The sequence below is a fragment of the Notolepis coatsorum genome (assembly GCF_963971535.1).
Source record: "Notolepis coatsorum genome assembly, chromosome: 3".
Lineage (NCBI taxonomy): Eukaryota > Metazoa > Chordata > Actinopteri > Aulopiformes > Paralepididae > Notolepis > Notolepis coatsorum.
Genome location: NC_140167.1, coordinates 93,879,013 through 93,897,115, shown reverse-complemented (window position 1 = coordinate 93,897,115; position 18,103 = coordinate 93,879,013). Strand labels below are relative to the sequence as shown.

The 18,103-nt window shown below is 45.4% G+C and overlaps 1 protein-coding gene across 1 annotated transcript; it reads right to left on the bottom strand.

The window, feature by feature from the left end:
* Positions 1-1,680: 1,680 nt before the first annotated feature.
* LOC311225910 (uncharacterized protein) lies at positions 1,681-17,730 on the bottom strand (the record flags this gene model as incomplete). The annotated part of the gene is made up of 3 exons (XM_084311301.1): positions 17,661-17,730; positions 15,876-16,086; positions 1,681-1,835 (listed from the first exon to the last, which is right to left on the bottom strand). The coding sequence occupies exons 2-3, from the start codon at positions 16,075-16,077 to the stop codon at positions 1,681-1,683; spliced, it is 357 nt and encodes a 118-aa protein (XP_084167427.1). The 5' UTR covers positions 16,078-16,086; positions 17,661-17,730.
* Positions 17,731-18,103: the final 373 nt, after the last annotated feature.

The following is an 18,103-nucleotide window of genomic DNA, read 5'->3' as shown; positions in this document are numbered from 1 at the left end:
CAGTTCAGTTCAGTTCAGTTATTTTTTATTTCAGGTTTTGGACACATAACAACGGTCATTCCATAAATCGCCAAAGCTTTACCAGCTGCTTTTGCAGCATTGTCCATTTGTCCGAAAAGGGCTGAAGCACTAGGCTAGTCGGGCCCTACCCCTGAAGACTTACATTTCATTTTCTTTTTCTTTTCTTTTTACATTTACATACATAGTACATATTACAGTACACATTACAGTATAGTATATCTGCAGTATATAATATATATAATAGTATATAGTAGGGATGTCCGATATTATCGGCCGATATCGGCAGTAAAATGTGATATCGGAAAATATCGGTATCGGTAAAACATTTTTTTTCTTCTTTTTTTACATTTATTTAACCTTTATTTACCCAGGCAAGCAAGTAAGAACCAATTCTTATTTTATTTATTGTCAAAAGTATGCATGTTGGTTTAATTCAACAACAAGAGATATGTAATGTTAATTTTTACTTTTTTAATTATCATATTTTGCACAGATAATGCTTACATTTAGAAAGCCTTTTGAATGCATCCAGTGAAATTATTAGTTACCTGAAATTATTCAGTTTTTTGGGGGGAAACCCTGCATATATCGGTATCGGTTGATATCGGTATCGGAAATTAAGAGTTGGACAATATCGGAATATCGGTATCGGTAAAAAAGCCAATATCGAGCATCCCTAGTATATAGTATATAATAGTGTATACAACACATATATAATGTGATATGATATATATAGTACATATACAATATAATATAGTACCATAATATAATAGTATATAGTGTAAATATAGTTTAATATAATATACAAATTAATTATAATATGTTGATTATATAATGTAATATGATATAACGTACAATACAGTATCATATGTATTTTTTTTATTAATTAAATGCAATTAAAGCTCTTCTTCCCTTCTGTACCTATCGTCTAGATTTGAATTGATTTATGTTTTCACAATATGTATGTTCCTCCTCCAGCTCTAGCCCGTCCCACTGACCTGTAGGCGCCAAGGTGAGCAGCAGCAGGGTGGTCGGTTAGAGCAGGGGTTCCCAAACTTTTCAGGCCGGGGCCCAGAAAATAAGGCGTCAGAGAGCCGCGGCCCAATGCACATCGTCTGGTTTTTTTTTTTTTTTTTTTTGCCATGCGACCGATTTTTTAAGCCAAATATCACTTCAATCCTATTAAGTTAGTTCAAGTTAGTTATTCATTTATATGTGCTATTTATGAGAGGGCTAACTTGTTGCAAAATAATAATGATAATAATAATAGCCTCATTAAAATACTACTGTTGCTTCGGTTGTTTTCAGCGTTTTATGTGCATAATCTGTTATTTAGTTTGAAATGTTCGTTGAAATAAGTAGATTTTTAGTTTTTGTTTATTTATTAAGTTAATATAAAACCATATAGTCACATTTTAGAATACAATAGAAAATAATTTTAGAATACAACTAGAAACACTGTCCTGGCCTGCTTCTAAGTTCAGTGGCCTGACAAAAAAAATTTAAATTAAAAAAAAAAAAAAAAAAAAAAAAAAAAAAAAAAAAACGTTTTTTTTTTATTTTTTATTTTTTTTATTTGTTTTAAATCATCTCGCGGCCCATCCGTGGCTGCTCGCGGCCCACCTTTGGGTCGCGACCCCGACTTTGGGAACCACTGGGTTAGAGCGCCTGTCCCACCATGAGCAGAGAGCGCGTGTTGGAGTAGGAGCGGACCGTCTCAGACGTCCAGCAGAGGGCGAACAGGAGACACAGAGCACCTGAGCTCATGGCCATTAGGAACGAGACAACTCCAAACACCCTCTCGGCCTCCAGGGCTGCAAGAGAGAGAGAGAGAGAGAGAGAGAGAGAGAGAGAGAGAGAGAGAGAGAGAGAGAGAGAGAGAGAGAGAGAGAGAGAGAGAGAGAGAGAGAGAGAGAGAGAGAGAGAGAGAGAGAGAGAGAGAGACAGAGACAGAGACAGAGACAGAGACAGAGGGAGAGAGGGTTGTTATGTTGAGACAATGAACACACAACCGTGTAGTTTCATAACTTTATTCGACTGACTCTTACGTTACATCACACAACCCTTACTCGAGCGCTACCCACGCCCCTCTCTTAAAGGCACAGTAGCCTACAGTGTAACTGCTAGTGTCTCACAACCTACACGTAGCATAACAGGACATAACATCCCCCCCCTTCCCTTTTGCAACAGCAATAGAACATTCCAGTCCATGAACAGAAACTGAACACTTCAGTCCACCAACCCGTGGCATTTACCCAGTAACATAGTCCCCATGCCAAGCGGGTGGAGCCCTCACCCTCTGAGGGCGAGCAGGCTGGGGAGCAGGGTCTGGTGGTTGTGGTGGGTTACCTCCCACCCTGGGTTGTGGTGGGTTACCTCCCACCCTGGTTGCTTCCAAGCGGGGCTGCCAACTGCAGGTTGCAGCTTGGCCCAGGGATGATGCGGGCAGTGTTGGGGCACCAACCTTATGCAGGCGGTTGGAGTGCCAGCGAGAACCATCATCTAGTCTGTAGGTGGCCGGACCCAGTTGATGGGTCACTCGGAGGGGTGCTGACCAGTATGAGCTCAGCTTGTTCTTGCGGTGGGTGTGTTTAATCCTGACCCAATCCCCTGCCGACATAGTGGGGGTCTGTACTCTGTGAGAGGCATCATACCTCCGTTTCATCTGAGCCTGTGAGCTTTGGACCTGATCTCTGGCCTTCACGAGCCCAGGGCTCTCGCATGTGGGGGCCGGTTCAGCTCTCAAGCAGTCTAGTGGTTGTTTCATTTCTCGCCCAATCATGAGCAGAGCCGGAGAGACCCCTGTGGTGGAGTGCTTGGATGCCCGGATGGTCAGGAGAGTTTGGGTGAGTGCAGCGCTGAAGGTTTTCCCCTCCTCCAGGCAGGCTGGGATTCCATTCTTCCGAGATTTGTTTAGGCGTTCAACGCCGCCGTTACTGTCAGGATGGTAGACCGACGTCCTGATGTGCCTGATGGACCTCAGTGACAGGAACTCCGAGAACTCTGCCGAAATGAATTGAGGCCCATTGTCTGTGGTGATGACACTGGGCAGGCCCCAGCGCCCAAACAGCTTGACGAGGTTGTCGGTGATGCTCTGTGTGGTGATGGAGCTGAGTTCGATGGCTTCTGGCCACTTTGAGTGTAGGTCGTGCACGACCATCAGGTAGCGGGCATGTGCCGGGGCCCCATGAAGCTCTCCGCATAGGTCAACCTGAATGTGCTCCCACGGCGCGGACGGCCACGGGGTCGGGGTGAGGGGTGCTGTAGCTGGTTGGCCCGTTTTCCCACTCAGCAGGCAGCAGGTACAGTTGCGCACCAGCTCCTCTACGTTGTCGTCTATGTGAGGCCACCACACTGTGTCTCTGCAGCATTGTTTCGACTTAACCACCCCCAGGTGGCCGTCGTGCGCCATGTGCAATACCCTGGCAGGCTGAAATGCGCCAGTGTTGGCGGGGACGTGAGCTGCTGTTTGATGACGCGCACAGCCTCCCGGCAGGCCGGGGTCCAGTCCCATACAGCATCCTTGCGTAACAGCTGGCGCAGAGGGGCCGTCGAGTCAGAATAGTGTGGCATGAACCGGAGGTAGTAGGCAGCCATGCCCAGAAAGGAAGACAGCTTGGACGGCGACTGCGGGTCTGGCAGGGACAGGATTGCTTCGGTGTGGGACATGATCGGGGTGATACCCTCCCTGGAGAGCCTGAACCCCAGGAACTCGACCTCAGTAGCTCCAAAAGTACACTTCTCTGCGTTGAGTGTGACCCTGTGTTGCTTGAATCGCTGGAAGACCTGCTCCAGGCGAGCGTCGTGGAGTGCAGCGGTGGGCGCGTGCACCACCACATCATCCAAGTAGATGCTGACCCCCTGGATGCCAGCCAAAATGAGCGACATTATTTTCTGAAAACAGCTTGGGGCTGATGACAGGCCAAAAGCCATGCGCTTGTACCTGAAAACCCCCACATGTGTGACAAACGCTGTGAGGTCCATACTGCCCGGTGCCAGGGGAACCTGCAGGTAGCCGTGACGTAAATCCATTTGACTGAAAATCGTGGAGCCATGGAAATGGCTAGTCAGCTCCTCCGCTGTGGGGAGGGCATACTTGTCAGGGATGATGGCTTTGTTTACGTCTGTCAGATCGACGCAGAGACGCAGTCCGCCCCCCCGTTTCTTGCTATCACCAGGTTGGACACCCAGGGCGAGGCGTTGATCGGTTCTATGACGTCCTCCTTCACCAGACGATGAATCTCCTCCTCCACCGCGTCACGGAGGGCCAAGGGAATGCGCCGCAGCGGCTGAATGACGGGTCGGACAGACGTGTCCACAGAGGGCTGGTGCACAAATCCAGTCATACAGCCCAGGCCTTCGAACAGTGTCGGGTGATGGTCAGGCCAGGACGCGGTGACCTGCAGGACGCGTAGACCCCCAGCGTCGGTCAATGTGAAGTCCAGAGCATGAAACAGGTCTAGCCCCATGATGTTAGCCCCTCTCCGCGTGATGTAGAACTCGGTGTCAGGGATGCGTCTCTTTTTGTACTCCACAGGTATAGGCAGGCTACCCCTAAAGTGGTGATCGTGGCATGGCCATACCCCGATAGGGCGTTTGCTGCTGTAGCCAACGGCACATGACTGAAGAGCCGGTCATAAGTGGACTTATTCAGGAGCGACACTTTAGCCCCTGTGTCCACGAGGAGTGGTATGGAGGCCCCACCCACACGACATGTGCAATGACTGAATGAGGCCTGTGGGCTTTGTACTGTATTGATGGGAACAGCCCCAGACTGTGCGTGATCAGGAGGAGAGCGACACCAGCGCACAAAATGGTTAACCCTGTTGCAGTTACGGCAGCGCTTGCCTAGAGTGCTGATATATAAATATATATAATATATATATAATATATATATAAATATATTAGAGAAACGCATTTTAAATGCACACAGAGTGTGTGTGTGTGTGTGTGTGAGAGAGAGAGAGTGTGTGAGAGAGACAGAGAGAGAGACAGAGAGAGACTGAGAGAGAGAGACTGAGAGAGAGAGAGAGTGTGTGAGAGAGAGACAGAGAGAGAGAGAGAGAGAGAAAGAGAGAAAGAGAGAAAGAGAGAGAGAGAGAGAGAGAGAGAGAGCACGAGTAATATCACCTTTGTAGTAATCAAACCCCTAGTTGTCAATTTAACGTGGTGCATTAAAACTTCACTCCAGTACAACAGGTAAACAATCAGTTCATCATTCTACAGACGCCATAGCAACGGTACAACCCCACCGCCTGTACCTGAACAAGCAAAGAGGAACAACAGCTGTTCCGTACGCCAGTGTAGTTATCAGTAGTTATGCCACAAAACTATGGAACAAACTGCCCTAAAACATCAGGGAAGCCAACTCAAAAGACAGCATAAAACCTATCTCTTTGCTCAGGCATTTAAAGCGGACATGCATTGCTATTCCTAGCACTATTTGGGCAACTTTACACAATTCCTGTGAGTCTATTGAAGACATCTGTAAGTTTTTTTTTTTTAAATGCATTGTTTTATATTTCTAATCAAGTACTCAAAACCATCATTTTTCAGCCTCAAGATTTCAGGCTGTTATGGCCTGGCTCCGCCCATAAGCACTTTGAGTGACAGTCAGTCCACACAGTCTGCGACTGGTAGAGAGAGAGAGAGAGAGAGAGAGAGAGAGAGAGAGAGAGAGAGAGAGAGAGAGAGAGAGAGAGAGAGAGAGAGAGAGAGAGAGAGAGAAGACAGGCCGTTATTGATAAGGCCCCCTCTCGCCCTCCCTCCCTTTCTCTCTCTTCCTTCCTTTTTTTCTTTCTTTCACTCTCTCCCTCTCCCGTTCGGGGGGGTGTGTCGTACGGCAGGTCCCCCCCCCCCCAAGTACTCCCGAATGGGGGGGGGGGACCTGCGTGCGGAGTGTTTCTCTCTCTGTCTCTCCCTCCCTCTCTATCTCTCTCTCTCTCTCCCTCCAGGGTGCATGCACTATTTTATCAAACGTTTTACTTCTTACTGATGCACTGCTCTGTTGTATGTTAAATACCCTGTTGTATGTCCGTTCTATTTTATAATTTTTTGCCTATTTTTCAACGGAATAATTTTAAACTATTTTTATTATTTGTATTACTGAATGAAACTGTAAACAGAGAACATATTGGGATGCTAGATCCTAATGTAAAACACTGTGATTTTCCTTAACTTGCTACCTGTCTATCTTTTTTATGCTCGCTTATGGCTGTATTTTTTACTGTTGTGAAGCACTTTGAACTGCAACTTCTGTATTAAAAGTGCTATACAAATAAAGTTATTATTAAAGTTATTATTATCAGTGTACTGGTGACTCATGGCGGAGTGCTGATTCTGAATGTGTCAGACGACCACAAGAACAAGGCCAACAATGGGGGCCTGTGTCGGATAAAACAATGAACAGTAATTGGCAAAGGCCTGCTTTGTAGTTCCACAGTTCCCAAAGTAGGGTCCGGGGCCCGCCAGCGGCCTGTCGGGGTGGTTCCGTGGAGTCCGAGGCAAAGCGGTTTAATCTCTCTCATTCAGTTCATTCTGTAGACGCCAACACTCTGGCGATAAGGTATCAGAATGCCTGGTTCCATTGTAGGTGTCACTGTTTCACCCTTTCACTGTTTCACTGTCACCCTTCCCCCGAACTATGAATCACTAAAGACACTTTTTGAACTGCTGATTGAAACGTACAATGTTACTCACTGTGCCTTGTATATATATTATATTTATCTATTTTTAACTTATTTTCTAGCACTCGCTTGTATTTAAATTAAGGCTGTCAAAGTTAACGCGGTATTAACGCGTTAACGCACGATTCTATTAACGCCACTACTTTTTTTAACTTACGATAATTATTTTTTTTTTTTTTTACTAGACTTCACTCAGGTGTATTATTGATACTCTCATTGATACTATGTTTGTTTCTGACTCAAAGTGTGTGTGTGTGTGTGTGTGTGTGTGTGTGTGTGTGTGTGTGTGTGTGCGTGCGTGCGTGCGTGTGTGTGAGATAGAGAGAGAGAGGGGGGTGAGAGATGAGGAAGGGGCAAGAGAGAGAGCTGGGAGAGTGTGTGTGAGAGAGAGAGAGGGGGGGGGGTGTGATTACACAGCCCTTGTGTGGGTGAATGTAACAAGTTCCTAACGTTTTCTTTCCCCTATTATTTCATGCACACTTTATTCATTGTTTTAAATTATTATTTTCTTTTAAGTTATTTTGTGCATCACTCTGTTTTGAATTTGATGCAAATTTGCAATGCATGAGGGTCATCCTTTTGTGTTAAATGGCTGCATAAAGCAAGCATTTGTTGACTCTCATGTTGACACACTACACACTTGAGAGTATTAAAACTTGAAAAAGATCTGTTTAAGGTAGATAAACAAATGTATTAAAGAAATGCGATTAATTTGCGATTAATTTGCGATTAATCGCGAGTTATCTATGGACAATCATGCAATTAATCAGATTAAATATTGTAATCGATTGACAGCACTAATTTAAATATGTTTTAGTTAAGTATTGTGTGATTTTGTGTGAAGGGCGGACTAGCAAAGTAAGATTTTCATTGTATGGCAAACTGTCTGTTTAACTGTGCACATAAATAATAAATAAACAATCTTGAATCGTGAATCTTGAATCTTGAATCAGGGGATAACGTATCAGAATGCCTGGTTCCATTGTAGGGGTCACTGTTTCAGGGGATAATGTATCAGAATGCCTGGTTCCATTGTAGGCGTCACTGTTTTAGAGGATAATGTATCAGAATGCCTGGTTCCATTGTAGGGGTCACTGTTTCAGGGGATAACGTATCAGAATGCCTGGTTCCATTGTAGGGGTCACTGTTTCAGGGGATAATGTATCAGAATGCCTGGTTCCATTGTAGGCGTCACTGTTTCAGAGGATAATGTATCAGAATGACTGGTTCCATTGTAGGCGTCACTGTTTCAGGGGATAATGTATCAGAATGCCTGGTTCCATTGTAGGGGTCACTGTTTCAGGGGATAACGTATCAGAATGCCTGGTTCCATTGTAGGGGTCACTGTTTCAGGGGATAATGTATCAGAATGCCTGGTTCCATTGTAGGCGTCACTGTTTCAGGGGATAATGTATCAGAATGACTGGTTCCATTGTAGGGGTCACTGTTTCAGGGGATAATGTATCAGAATGCCTGGTTCCATTGTAGGGGTCACTGTTTCAGGGGATAATGTATCAGAATGCCTGGTTCCATTGTAGGGGTCACTGTTTCAGGGGATAATGTATCAGAATGCCTGGTTCCATTGTAGGCGTCACTGTTTCAGGGGATAATGTATCAGAATGACTGGTTCCCCTGTAGGGGTCACTGTTTCAGGGGATAATGTATCAGAATGCCTGGTTCCATTGTAGGGGTCACTGTTTCAGGGGATAACGTATCAGAATGACTGGTTCCATTGTAGGGGTCACTGTTTCAGGGGATAATGTATCAGAATGCCTGGTTCCATTGTAGGGGTCACTGTTTCAGGGGATAATGTATCAGAATGCCTGGTTCCATTGTAGGGGTCACTGTTTCAGGGGATAATGTATCAGAATGCCTGGTTCCATTGTAGGGGTCACTGTTTCAGGGGATAATGTATCAGAATGCCTGGTTCCATTGTAGGGGTCACTGTTTCAGGGGATAATGTATCAGAATGACTGGTTCCATTGTAGGGGTCACTGTTTCAGGGGATAATGTATCAGAATGACTGGTTCCATTGTAGGGGTCACTGTTTCAGGGGATAATGTATCAGAATGACTGGTTCCCCTGTAGGGGTCACTGTTTCAGGGGATAATGTATCAGAATGCCTGGTTCCATTGTAGGGGTCACTGTTTCAGGGGATAACGTATCAGAATGACTGGTTCCATTGTAGGGGTCACTGTTTCAGGGGATAATGTATCAGAATGCCTGGTTCCATTGTAGGGGTCTCTGTTTCAGGGGATAATGTATCAGAATGCCTGGTTCCATTGTAGGGGTCACTGTTTCAGGGGATAATGTATCAGAATGCCTGGTTCCATTGTAGGGGTCACTGTTTCAGGGGATAACGTATCAGAATGACTGGTTCCATTGTAGGGGTCTCTGTTTCAGGGGATAATGTATCAGAATGACTGGTTCCATTGTAGGGGTCACTGTTTCAGGGGATAATGTATCAGAATGACTGGTTCCATTGTAGGGGTCACTGTTTCAGGGGATAATGTATCAGAATGACTGGTTCCATTGTAGGGGTCACTGTTTCAGGGGATAATGTATCAGAATGACTGGTTCCATTGTAGGGGTCACTGTTTCAGGGGATAATGTATCAGAATGACTGGTTCCATTGTAGGGGTCACTGTTTCAGGGGATAATGTATCAGAATGACTGGTTCCATTGTAGGGGTCTCTGTTTCAGGGGATAATGTATCAGAATGACTGGTTCCATTGTAGGGGTCACTGTTTCAGGGGATAATGTATCAGAATGACTGGTTCCCCTGTAGGGGTCACTGTTTCAGGGGATAATGTATCAGAATGACTGGTTCCCCTGTAGGGGTCACTGTTTCAGGGGATAACGTATCAGAATGACTGGTTCCCCTGTAGGGGTCACTGTTTCAGGGGATAATGTATCAGAATGACTGGTTCCCCTGTAGGGGTCACTGTTTATGGGGATAATGTATCAGAATGCCTGGTTCCATTGTAGGGGTCACTGTTTCAGGGGATAATGTATAAGAATGCCTGGTTCCATTGTAGGGGTCACTGTTTCAGGGGATAACGTATCAGAATGACTGGTTCCATTGTAGGGTCACTGTTTCAGGGGATAATGTATCAGAATGACTGGTTCCCCTGTAGGGGTCACTGTTTCAGGGGATAACGTATCATAATGACTGGTTCCATTGTAGGGGTCACTGTTTCAGTGGATAATGTATCAGAATGCCTGGTTCCATTGTAGGGGTCACTGTTTCAGGGGATAACATATCAGAATGACTGGTTCCATTGTAGGGGTCACTGTTTCAGTGGATAATGTATCAGAATGCCTGGTTCCATTGTAGGGGTCACTGTTTCAGGGGATAACGTATCAGAATGACTGGTTCCATTGTAGGGGTCTCTATTTCAGGGGATAATGTATCAGAATGACTGGTTCCCCTGTAGGGGTCACTGTTTCAGGGGATAATGTATCAGAATGACTGGTTCCCCTGTAGGGGTCACTGTTTCAGGGGATAACGTATCAGAATGACTGGTTCCCCTGTAGGGGTCACTGTTTCAGGGGCTAATGTATCAGAATGACTGGTTCCCCTGTAGGGGTCACTGTTTCAGGGGCTAATGTATCAGAATGACTGGTTCCCCTGTAGGGGTCATTGTTTCAGGGGCTAATGTATCAGAATGACTGGTTCCATTGTAGGGGTCACTGTTTCAGGGGATAATGTATCAGAATGACTGGTTCCATTGTAGGGGTCACTGTTTCAGGGGATAACGTATCAGAATGACTGGTTCCATTGTAGGGGTCACTGTTTCAGGGGATAATGTATCAGAATGACTGGTTCCATTGTAGGGGTCACTGTTTCAGGGGATAACGTATCAGAATGACTGGTTCCCCTGTAGGGGTCACTGTTTCAGGGGATAACGTATCAGAATGACTGGTTCCATTGTAGGGGTCACTGTTTCAGGGGATAACGTATCAGAATGACTGGTTCCCCTGTAGGGGTCACTGTTTCAGGGGATAATGTATCAGAATGACTGGTTCCATTGTAGGGGTCTCTGTTTCAGGGGATAATGTATCAGAATGACTGGTTCCATTGTAGGGGTCACTGTTTCAGGGGATAACGTATCAGAATGACTGGTTCCCCTGTAGGGGTCACTGTTTCAGGGGATAACGTATCAGAATGACTGGTTCCATTGTAGGGGTCACTGTTTCAGGGGATAATGTATCAGAATGACTGGTTCCCCTGTAGGGGTCACTGTTTCAGGGGATAATGTATCAGAATGCCTGGTTCCATTGTAGGGGTCACTGTTTCAGGGGATAACGTATCAGAATGACTGGTTCCATTGTAGGGGTCACTGTTTCAGGGGATAATGTATCAGAATGCCTGGTTCCATTGTAGGGGTCACTGTTTCAGGGGATAATGTATCAGAATGCCTGGTTCCATTGTAGGGGTCACTGTTTCAGGGGATAATGTATCAGAATGCCTGGTTCCATTGTAGGGGTCACTGTTTCAGGGGATAACGTATCAGAATGACTGGTTCCATTGTAGGGGTCTCTGTTTCAGGGGATAATGTATCAGAATGACTGGTTCCATTGTAGGGGTCACTGTTTCAGGGGATAATGTATCAGAATGACTGGTTCCATTGTAGGGGTCACTGTTTCAGGGGATAATGTATCAGAATGACTGGTTCCATTGTAGGGGTCACTGTTTCAGGGGATAATGTATCAGAATGACTGGTTCCATTGTAGGGGTCACTGTTTCAGGGGATAATGTATCAGAATGACTGGTTCCATTGTAGGGGTCACTGTTTCAGGGGATAATGTATCAGAATGACTGGTTCCATTGTAGGGGTCTCTGTTTCAGGGGATAATGTATCAGAATGACTGGTTCCATTGTAGGGGTCACTGTTTCAGGGGATAATGTATAAGAATGCCTGGTTCCATTGTAGGGGTCACTGTTTCAGGGGATAACGTATCAGAATGACTGGTTCCATTGTAGGGGTCACTGTTTCAGGGGATAATGTATCAGAATGACTGGTTCCATTGTAGGGGTCACTGTTTCAGGGGATACCGTATCAGAATGACTGGTTCCATTGTAGGGGTCACTGTTTCAGGGGATAACGTATCAGAATGACTGGTTCCATTGTAGGGTCACTGTTTCAGGGGATAATGTATCAGAATGACTGGTTCCCCTGTAGGGGTCACTGTTTCAGGGGATAACGTATCAGAATGACTGGTTCCATTGTAGGGGTCACTGTTTCAGTGGATAATGTATCAGAATGCCTGGTTCCATTGTAGGGGTCACTGTTTCAGGGGATAACATATCAGAATGACTGGTTCCATTGTAGGGGTCACTGTTTCAGTGGATAATGTATCAGAATGCCTGGTTCCATTGTAGGGGTCACTGTTTCAGGGGATAACGTATCAGAATGACTGGTTCCATTGTAGGGGTCTCTATTTCAGGGGATAATGTATCAGAATGACTGGTTCCCCTGTAGGGGTCACTGTTTCAGGGGATAATGTATCAGAATGACTGGTTCCCCTGTAGGGGTCACTGTTTCAGGGGATAACGTATCAGAATGACTGGTTCCCCTGTAGGGGTCACTGTTTCAGGGGCTAATGTATCAGAATGACTGGTTCCCCTGTAGGGGTCACTGTTTCAGGGGCTAATGTATCAGAATGACTGGTTCCCCTGTAGGGGTCACTGTTTCAGGGGCTAATGTATCAGAATGACTGGTTCCATTGTAGGGGTCACTGTTTCAGGGGATAATGTATCAGAATGACTGGTTCCATTGTAGGGGTCACTGTTTCAGGGGATAACGTATCAGAATGACTGGTTCCATTGTAGGGGTCACTGTTTCAGGGGATAATGTATCAGAATGACTGGTTCCATTGTAGGGGTCTCTGTTTCAGGGGATAATGTATCAGAATGACTGGTTCCATTGTAGGGGTCACTGTTTCAGGGGATAACGTATCAGAATGACTGGTTCCCCTGTAGGGGTCACTGTTTCAGGGGATAACGTATCAGAATGACTGGTTCCATTGTAGGGGTCACTGTTTCAGGGGATAACGTATCAGAATGACTGGTTCCCCTGTAGGGGTCACTGTTTCAGGGGATAATGTATCAGAATGACTGGTTCCATTGTAGGGGTCTCTGTTTCAGGGGATAATGTATCAGAATGACTGGTTCCATTGTAGGGGTCACTGTTTCAGGGGATAACGTATCAGAATGACTGGTTCCCCTGTAGGGGTCACTGTTTCAGGGGATAACGTATCAGAATGACTGGTTCCCCTGTAGGGGTCACTGTTTCAGGGGATAATGTATCAGAATGACTGGTTCCCCTGTAGGGGTCACTGTTTCAGGGGATAACATATCAGAATGACTGGTTCCCCTGTAGGGGTCACTGTTTCAGGGGCTAATGTATCAGAATGACTGGTTCCCCTGTAGGGGTCACTGTTTCAGGGGCTAATGTATCAGAATGACTGGTTCCATTGTAGGGGTCACTGTTTCAGGGGATAATGTATCAGAATGACTGGTTCCATTGTAGGGGTCACTGTTTCAGGGGATAACGTATCAGAATGACTGGTTCCATTGTAGGGGTCACTGTTTCAGGGGATAATGTATCAGAATGACTGGTTCCATTGTAGGGGTCTCTGTTTCAGGGGATAATGTATCAGAATGACTGGTTCCATTGTAGGGGTCACTGTTTCAGGGGATAACGTATCAGAATGACTGGTTCCCCTGTAGGGGTCACTGTTTCAGGGGATAACGTATCAGAATGACTGGTTCCATTGTAGGGGTCACTGTTTCAGGGGATAACGTATCAGAATGACTGGTTCCATTGTAGGGGTCACTGTTTCAGGGGATAACGTATCAGAATGACTGGTTCCCCTGTAGGGGTCACTGTTTCCACCCTTTCAGCTGCCGTACGGAACCAGACTGAATCACATCTGACAATACAAATATTCTAAAGTAGTTTAAAGTTTAACGTTTTGTTTTATTTGTCACGTATACAGTACATGTACATTACAGTGAAATGCCGGGTTCTGTATGAGCCCCCTGAGAATGTGCTTCATAATACTGTCAAAAAAAAAGAAGAAGTAAAAAGAATAAAGTCCAAACACAACCTGAGCTGAGAAAACCTGACCAAATACACCGATGCTGCCCCCTGCTGTTCAAGATGTTAAATGGCAAGGCCCGTCCACCTCTCAGTACTTTTGTCAAACAAAAAACATCTTATAATAGGTCCACAAGATGGAGAGGGGACTGTACTGTACTGCTCCTTCAGTCAGTCCTGTTCTGCAGTCAGAGCCACTCAGTTCTGGAACATCCTACCAACTGGAATAAGACACTGTGCTGCCTACCACACCTTTACAGACAAACTGTTATGGTTTGTAAACAACCCCAACAGCACGGCACAGACAGGTAGTTCAGAGTTAGCCAAAAACCAGGGCGTATTTATTTACAAAACAGAAATGTGCGAAAACAACAAAAAGCACAAGGGGAGAATGTTCTTGGGCAGAGTTGTCTGCGGCTCTGCAGCTCGTCTTCAGAGCAGAGACGGCACTGTGGCGTTGCGCCTCTGACTCTGCGGCTCTGCAGCTACTTGACGATCCACTCGGGAAGGAAACAGAGAGAGAGAAAATGTCAACAAGACGAGCGAACGGAATACAAGGCAGTCCAGTCCTCCTTAGCTGAGTCCAGTACAAACACACGCGACTTATCTTCAGTGTTACCAAACACACAAAAAACAGATTGGTCCCGAGTCCAGAAAAATGCGAGAAAAAACAAAGCATCCAAAAAAGTACGTTTCCAAACTCACCAAGGCGCAATTGCGCAAAGCGGGCAACGAGGCACTGATCCAACGGATGGCAGAGAGAAAGCAACAGCGGCGAACTCCATAGACGTCCTGGAGAAAACAGACGAGGTACAGCACGGGAGGAAAACAAGCAGCAGCTAGTGGTAAGCCCAAAACGACCCGACACAGAACGTTAGGAACACCAGAGTATATAAGGGCTCCACCGAGCTGATTAGAACTCATTTCAGGTGCGTGAAGGTAATTGGTACCTTGAAGCGTGCGGAATCGGACCAATCCTCACAGTACCCCCCCCTCCAAGGGAGCCACCCGGCGACCTGCCCGGCCTTGGCTTCCCCGGATGGGACCGATGGAAGTCGGTGATCAGGGCGGGGTCCATGATGAGCTGGCGGGAGACCCAGCTCCGTTCCTCCGGACCGTATCCCTCCCAGTCCACCAGGTACTGGAACCCCCGTCCCCGCCGTCGGACGTCCATGAGCTGATGGACCTTCCACTGGGGGTGTCCGTCCACCATCTCGGGAGGAGGCGGATCTGGAGCAGGAGGCATCAGGGGACTGAGAGAGACAGGTTTAACCCGGGACACATGGAAAACGGGGTGAATGCGCATGGACGCAGGAAGCTTAAGACTCACCGCCGCGGGACTGAGCACCTTCTGGATCTCAAAAGGGCCGACGAACCGGGGGTTAAGCTTCTTGGCCGAGGATCGAAGCGGAAGATCCTTGGCGGACAACCATACCCTCTGCCCAGGGTGGTACGTCGCCGCAGGGATCCGGCGTCAGTCAGCTCCACGACTGGCGTGCTCCGATGCCCGGTGCATGACAGTACGGTTAGTTAGGGTTAGATTTTTTTTTTTTTTTTTTTTTTTTTTTTTAATTCAGATAATGGTTGAAGAAGTGCGTCTTTAGTCGACGGCGAAAGATTGGACGTGATTCGGCTGTCCTAACTGGGGTGGGTAGTTCATTCCACCATTGTGGGGCAAGGACTGAGAATAGGCGACTTCTCTTTGATGACCCTCCCGGAGCTTGGATAGGGCCGCTGCGTTCTGAATGAGTTGAAGAGGCTTAGTGGCAGTGGCCGGGAGGCCAGCGAGCAGTGCATTGCAGTAGTCGAGGCGGGAGATGACTGTTGATTGGACGAGGAGTTGGGTGGCTTCTTTTGTCAGGAAGGGGCGGATCCTTCTGACGTTGCTCAGAAGGATAAGGGATATGTACAGATATAGATATAGTATCTACAGATGTGTAAAAAGGATTACATGCAGGTATATAAATGACAGATGTGTAAAAAGGATTACATGCAGGTATATAAATGACAGCATGCCAGAGGTACGAGTTATTTGGAGTTGAGTGCGGCTCCGGTCGCTCACCTTTGAAGATGACGCCCTCTGCGTGCCGGGCCTGGGCCGTCAGCTCGGTGTCCGTGTCGTTCCACGCCGTCCAGAGACCCCGGCCCGCCAGCCAGGACGGCGTCCACACGGCGAACGATACGCACAGGCATCCCAGCAGCCCGACGCACGACTCCGCCAACCGGAACCGACTGATGGGGTCCCCCAGCTCCAGAACCGGCATTATACACCGCTGCTGTCCCGGGAAGAGACCGACGACGGAGGGAGACAACAAGTAGAGACAAGTAGAGACAAGTAGAGACCGGTGAGCTGGAGAACAACACGACTAACTCGTCTCCAAACTGTCCTGTTTCTGATTTAATTAAACCCGTTTACCCCCTGTAGGCATATTAACATTCCATGTCAGTAAAGTGGTTTTGTTTGCATTTGTTTGTTTGAAGTTCAGTTTCAACTCTAAAAGATGTTTCAAGTTTCTCAAGTTTCTTTAATATATATATATATTAATTTGTATGTCATAAATGTATAGAGTTCAAGTTCAAGTTTCAAGTTTCTTTAATAGTTGTCATACAGAAGTACAGAATACTTTTATACAAAATGCTTCTTTCTGTTACGCTCCAGAGACTGTACTAGACAAAAAAGATAAGTATGAAATAAAATAGTATAGCATGTAAAAAATAGAAGTAAAAAGTCACGTACGTAGACAGTGTTCAGTATATACATATGTACAATGTTCAATGCAGAATAGAAGTAACTGAGTTACCATACAATATACTATGCAATATACTAATATACAATATACTATATAGTGCAAAGCAGAAATGGGATGAGGTACAATTTAGGTACAATGTCTGTACATATGAATAATAATCACAATAATAAACATGATAATCATACATATATTTTATATCATTTGAAAGCCCTATAGTTGTGATATTTAATATGGTACCAAATATGAGGTACTTTGAAATGCCCAGTAACTAATAATGTAATAACAAACCCATGAGGTTCTGGTTCTGGAAGGGCCAGATTTGGAACAATAGGCCCCAGAGGGTTAATTCCGCCTGGATAATTTGTTGTATTTTGGGCTGTAAAATGGTCAAAGAATGTCCTAGGAGTAGGTTAAGTGTTTTGCCCTTTTTTCCTTTGTTACTTAATCTTTCAATATCTGGCAGTTATTTAACATTACTGTATGATTAAGTGTGTATTAACAACAAGGAAAGACAGGTAGTGGGGGGAAAGTATTGTTTTTAGAACTAGAAGGACTTTTGAAAGGCAACATCTTATGACAAGGTATGAGCAATTTTGCTAATATTTACGACCAAAATATTAGGATTATATTCAAATGTATTGTCATCATACAGCACAAGTACAGTACAACAACAAACATCTAACCAGAGTGCACATGTTACAGTAAAGTGCAATAGTAATATACAATGTGCAGGTGATTAAACTGGGTATACAATATATGAATTAGTACTACTACTAAACTAATACTAAATTACTAGTACTATAGTTTGTCCAATTTAAGCATAGTTAAACGTGTGATTATGACAAATAATGCCATTGTTGTTCCATATTGTACTATACATTCAACACTGCTTCGTCCCATTAGCCAAACCATGCTTATAATTATGACCAGTGATACTGTATAATCTCATTGTATTGTTGTTTTCTTATAGCCTAATGTGTACATTAGATTGCCACGACACAACTACCCAATTATCACCACCATAAGATGTTCCAAAGATATAACTGAGTAACTTACAACATTAGTACACTACTCGTATTTAAAGCAGCATATCTTACCTTGTTGAAGAACAATCAGTGCTCAATGTCTCTGGAACAGACGCTGGTTGTATGTCTATACTGTACAAACAGGAGTCCAAACACTGATATGTAGTGACTAACAACAAGCAAACCACAAGCCCTCTCTCTCTTCTCTCTTCTCACCCACAGACCATACAGTGGAACATGACACTGTGCCCCCCCCCCCCCTCATGACACTGTGCCCCCCCCCCCTTCATATTGCTCCACCAGTTAGAACGGAAACTCTGTGTCCGTTGTGTGACATCATCATCTCATGCTGCACGGAAAGTGAAAGCAATATCAACAAAGAGGATCCGATAAAAAAAAGGAGAATAATAAACTGTATTTGTATTATAGCACCGTGACCTTTCCTTTCACACAAGAATTGCAGCCCAAATTCACAGGCAGCAGTGATGCAGACCCAAAATAGACATAGGCATGAG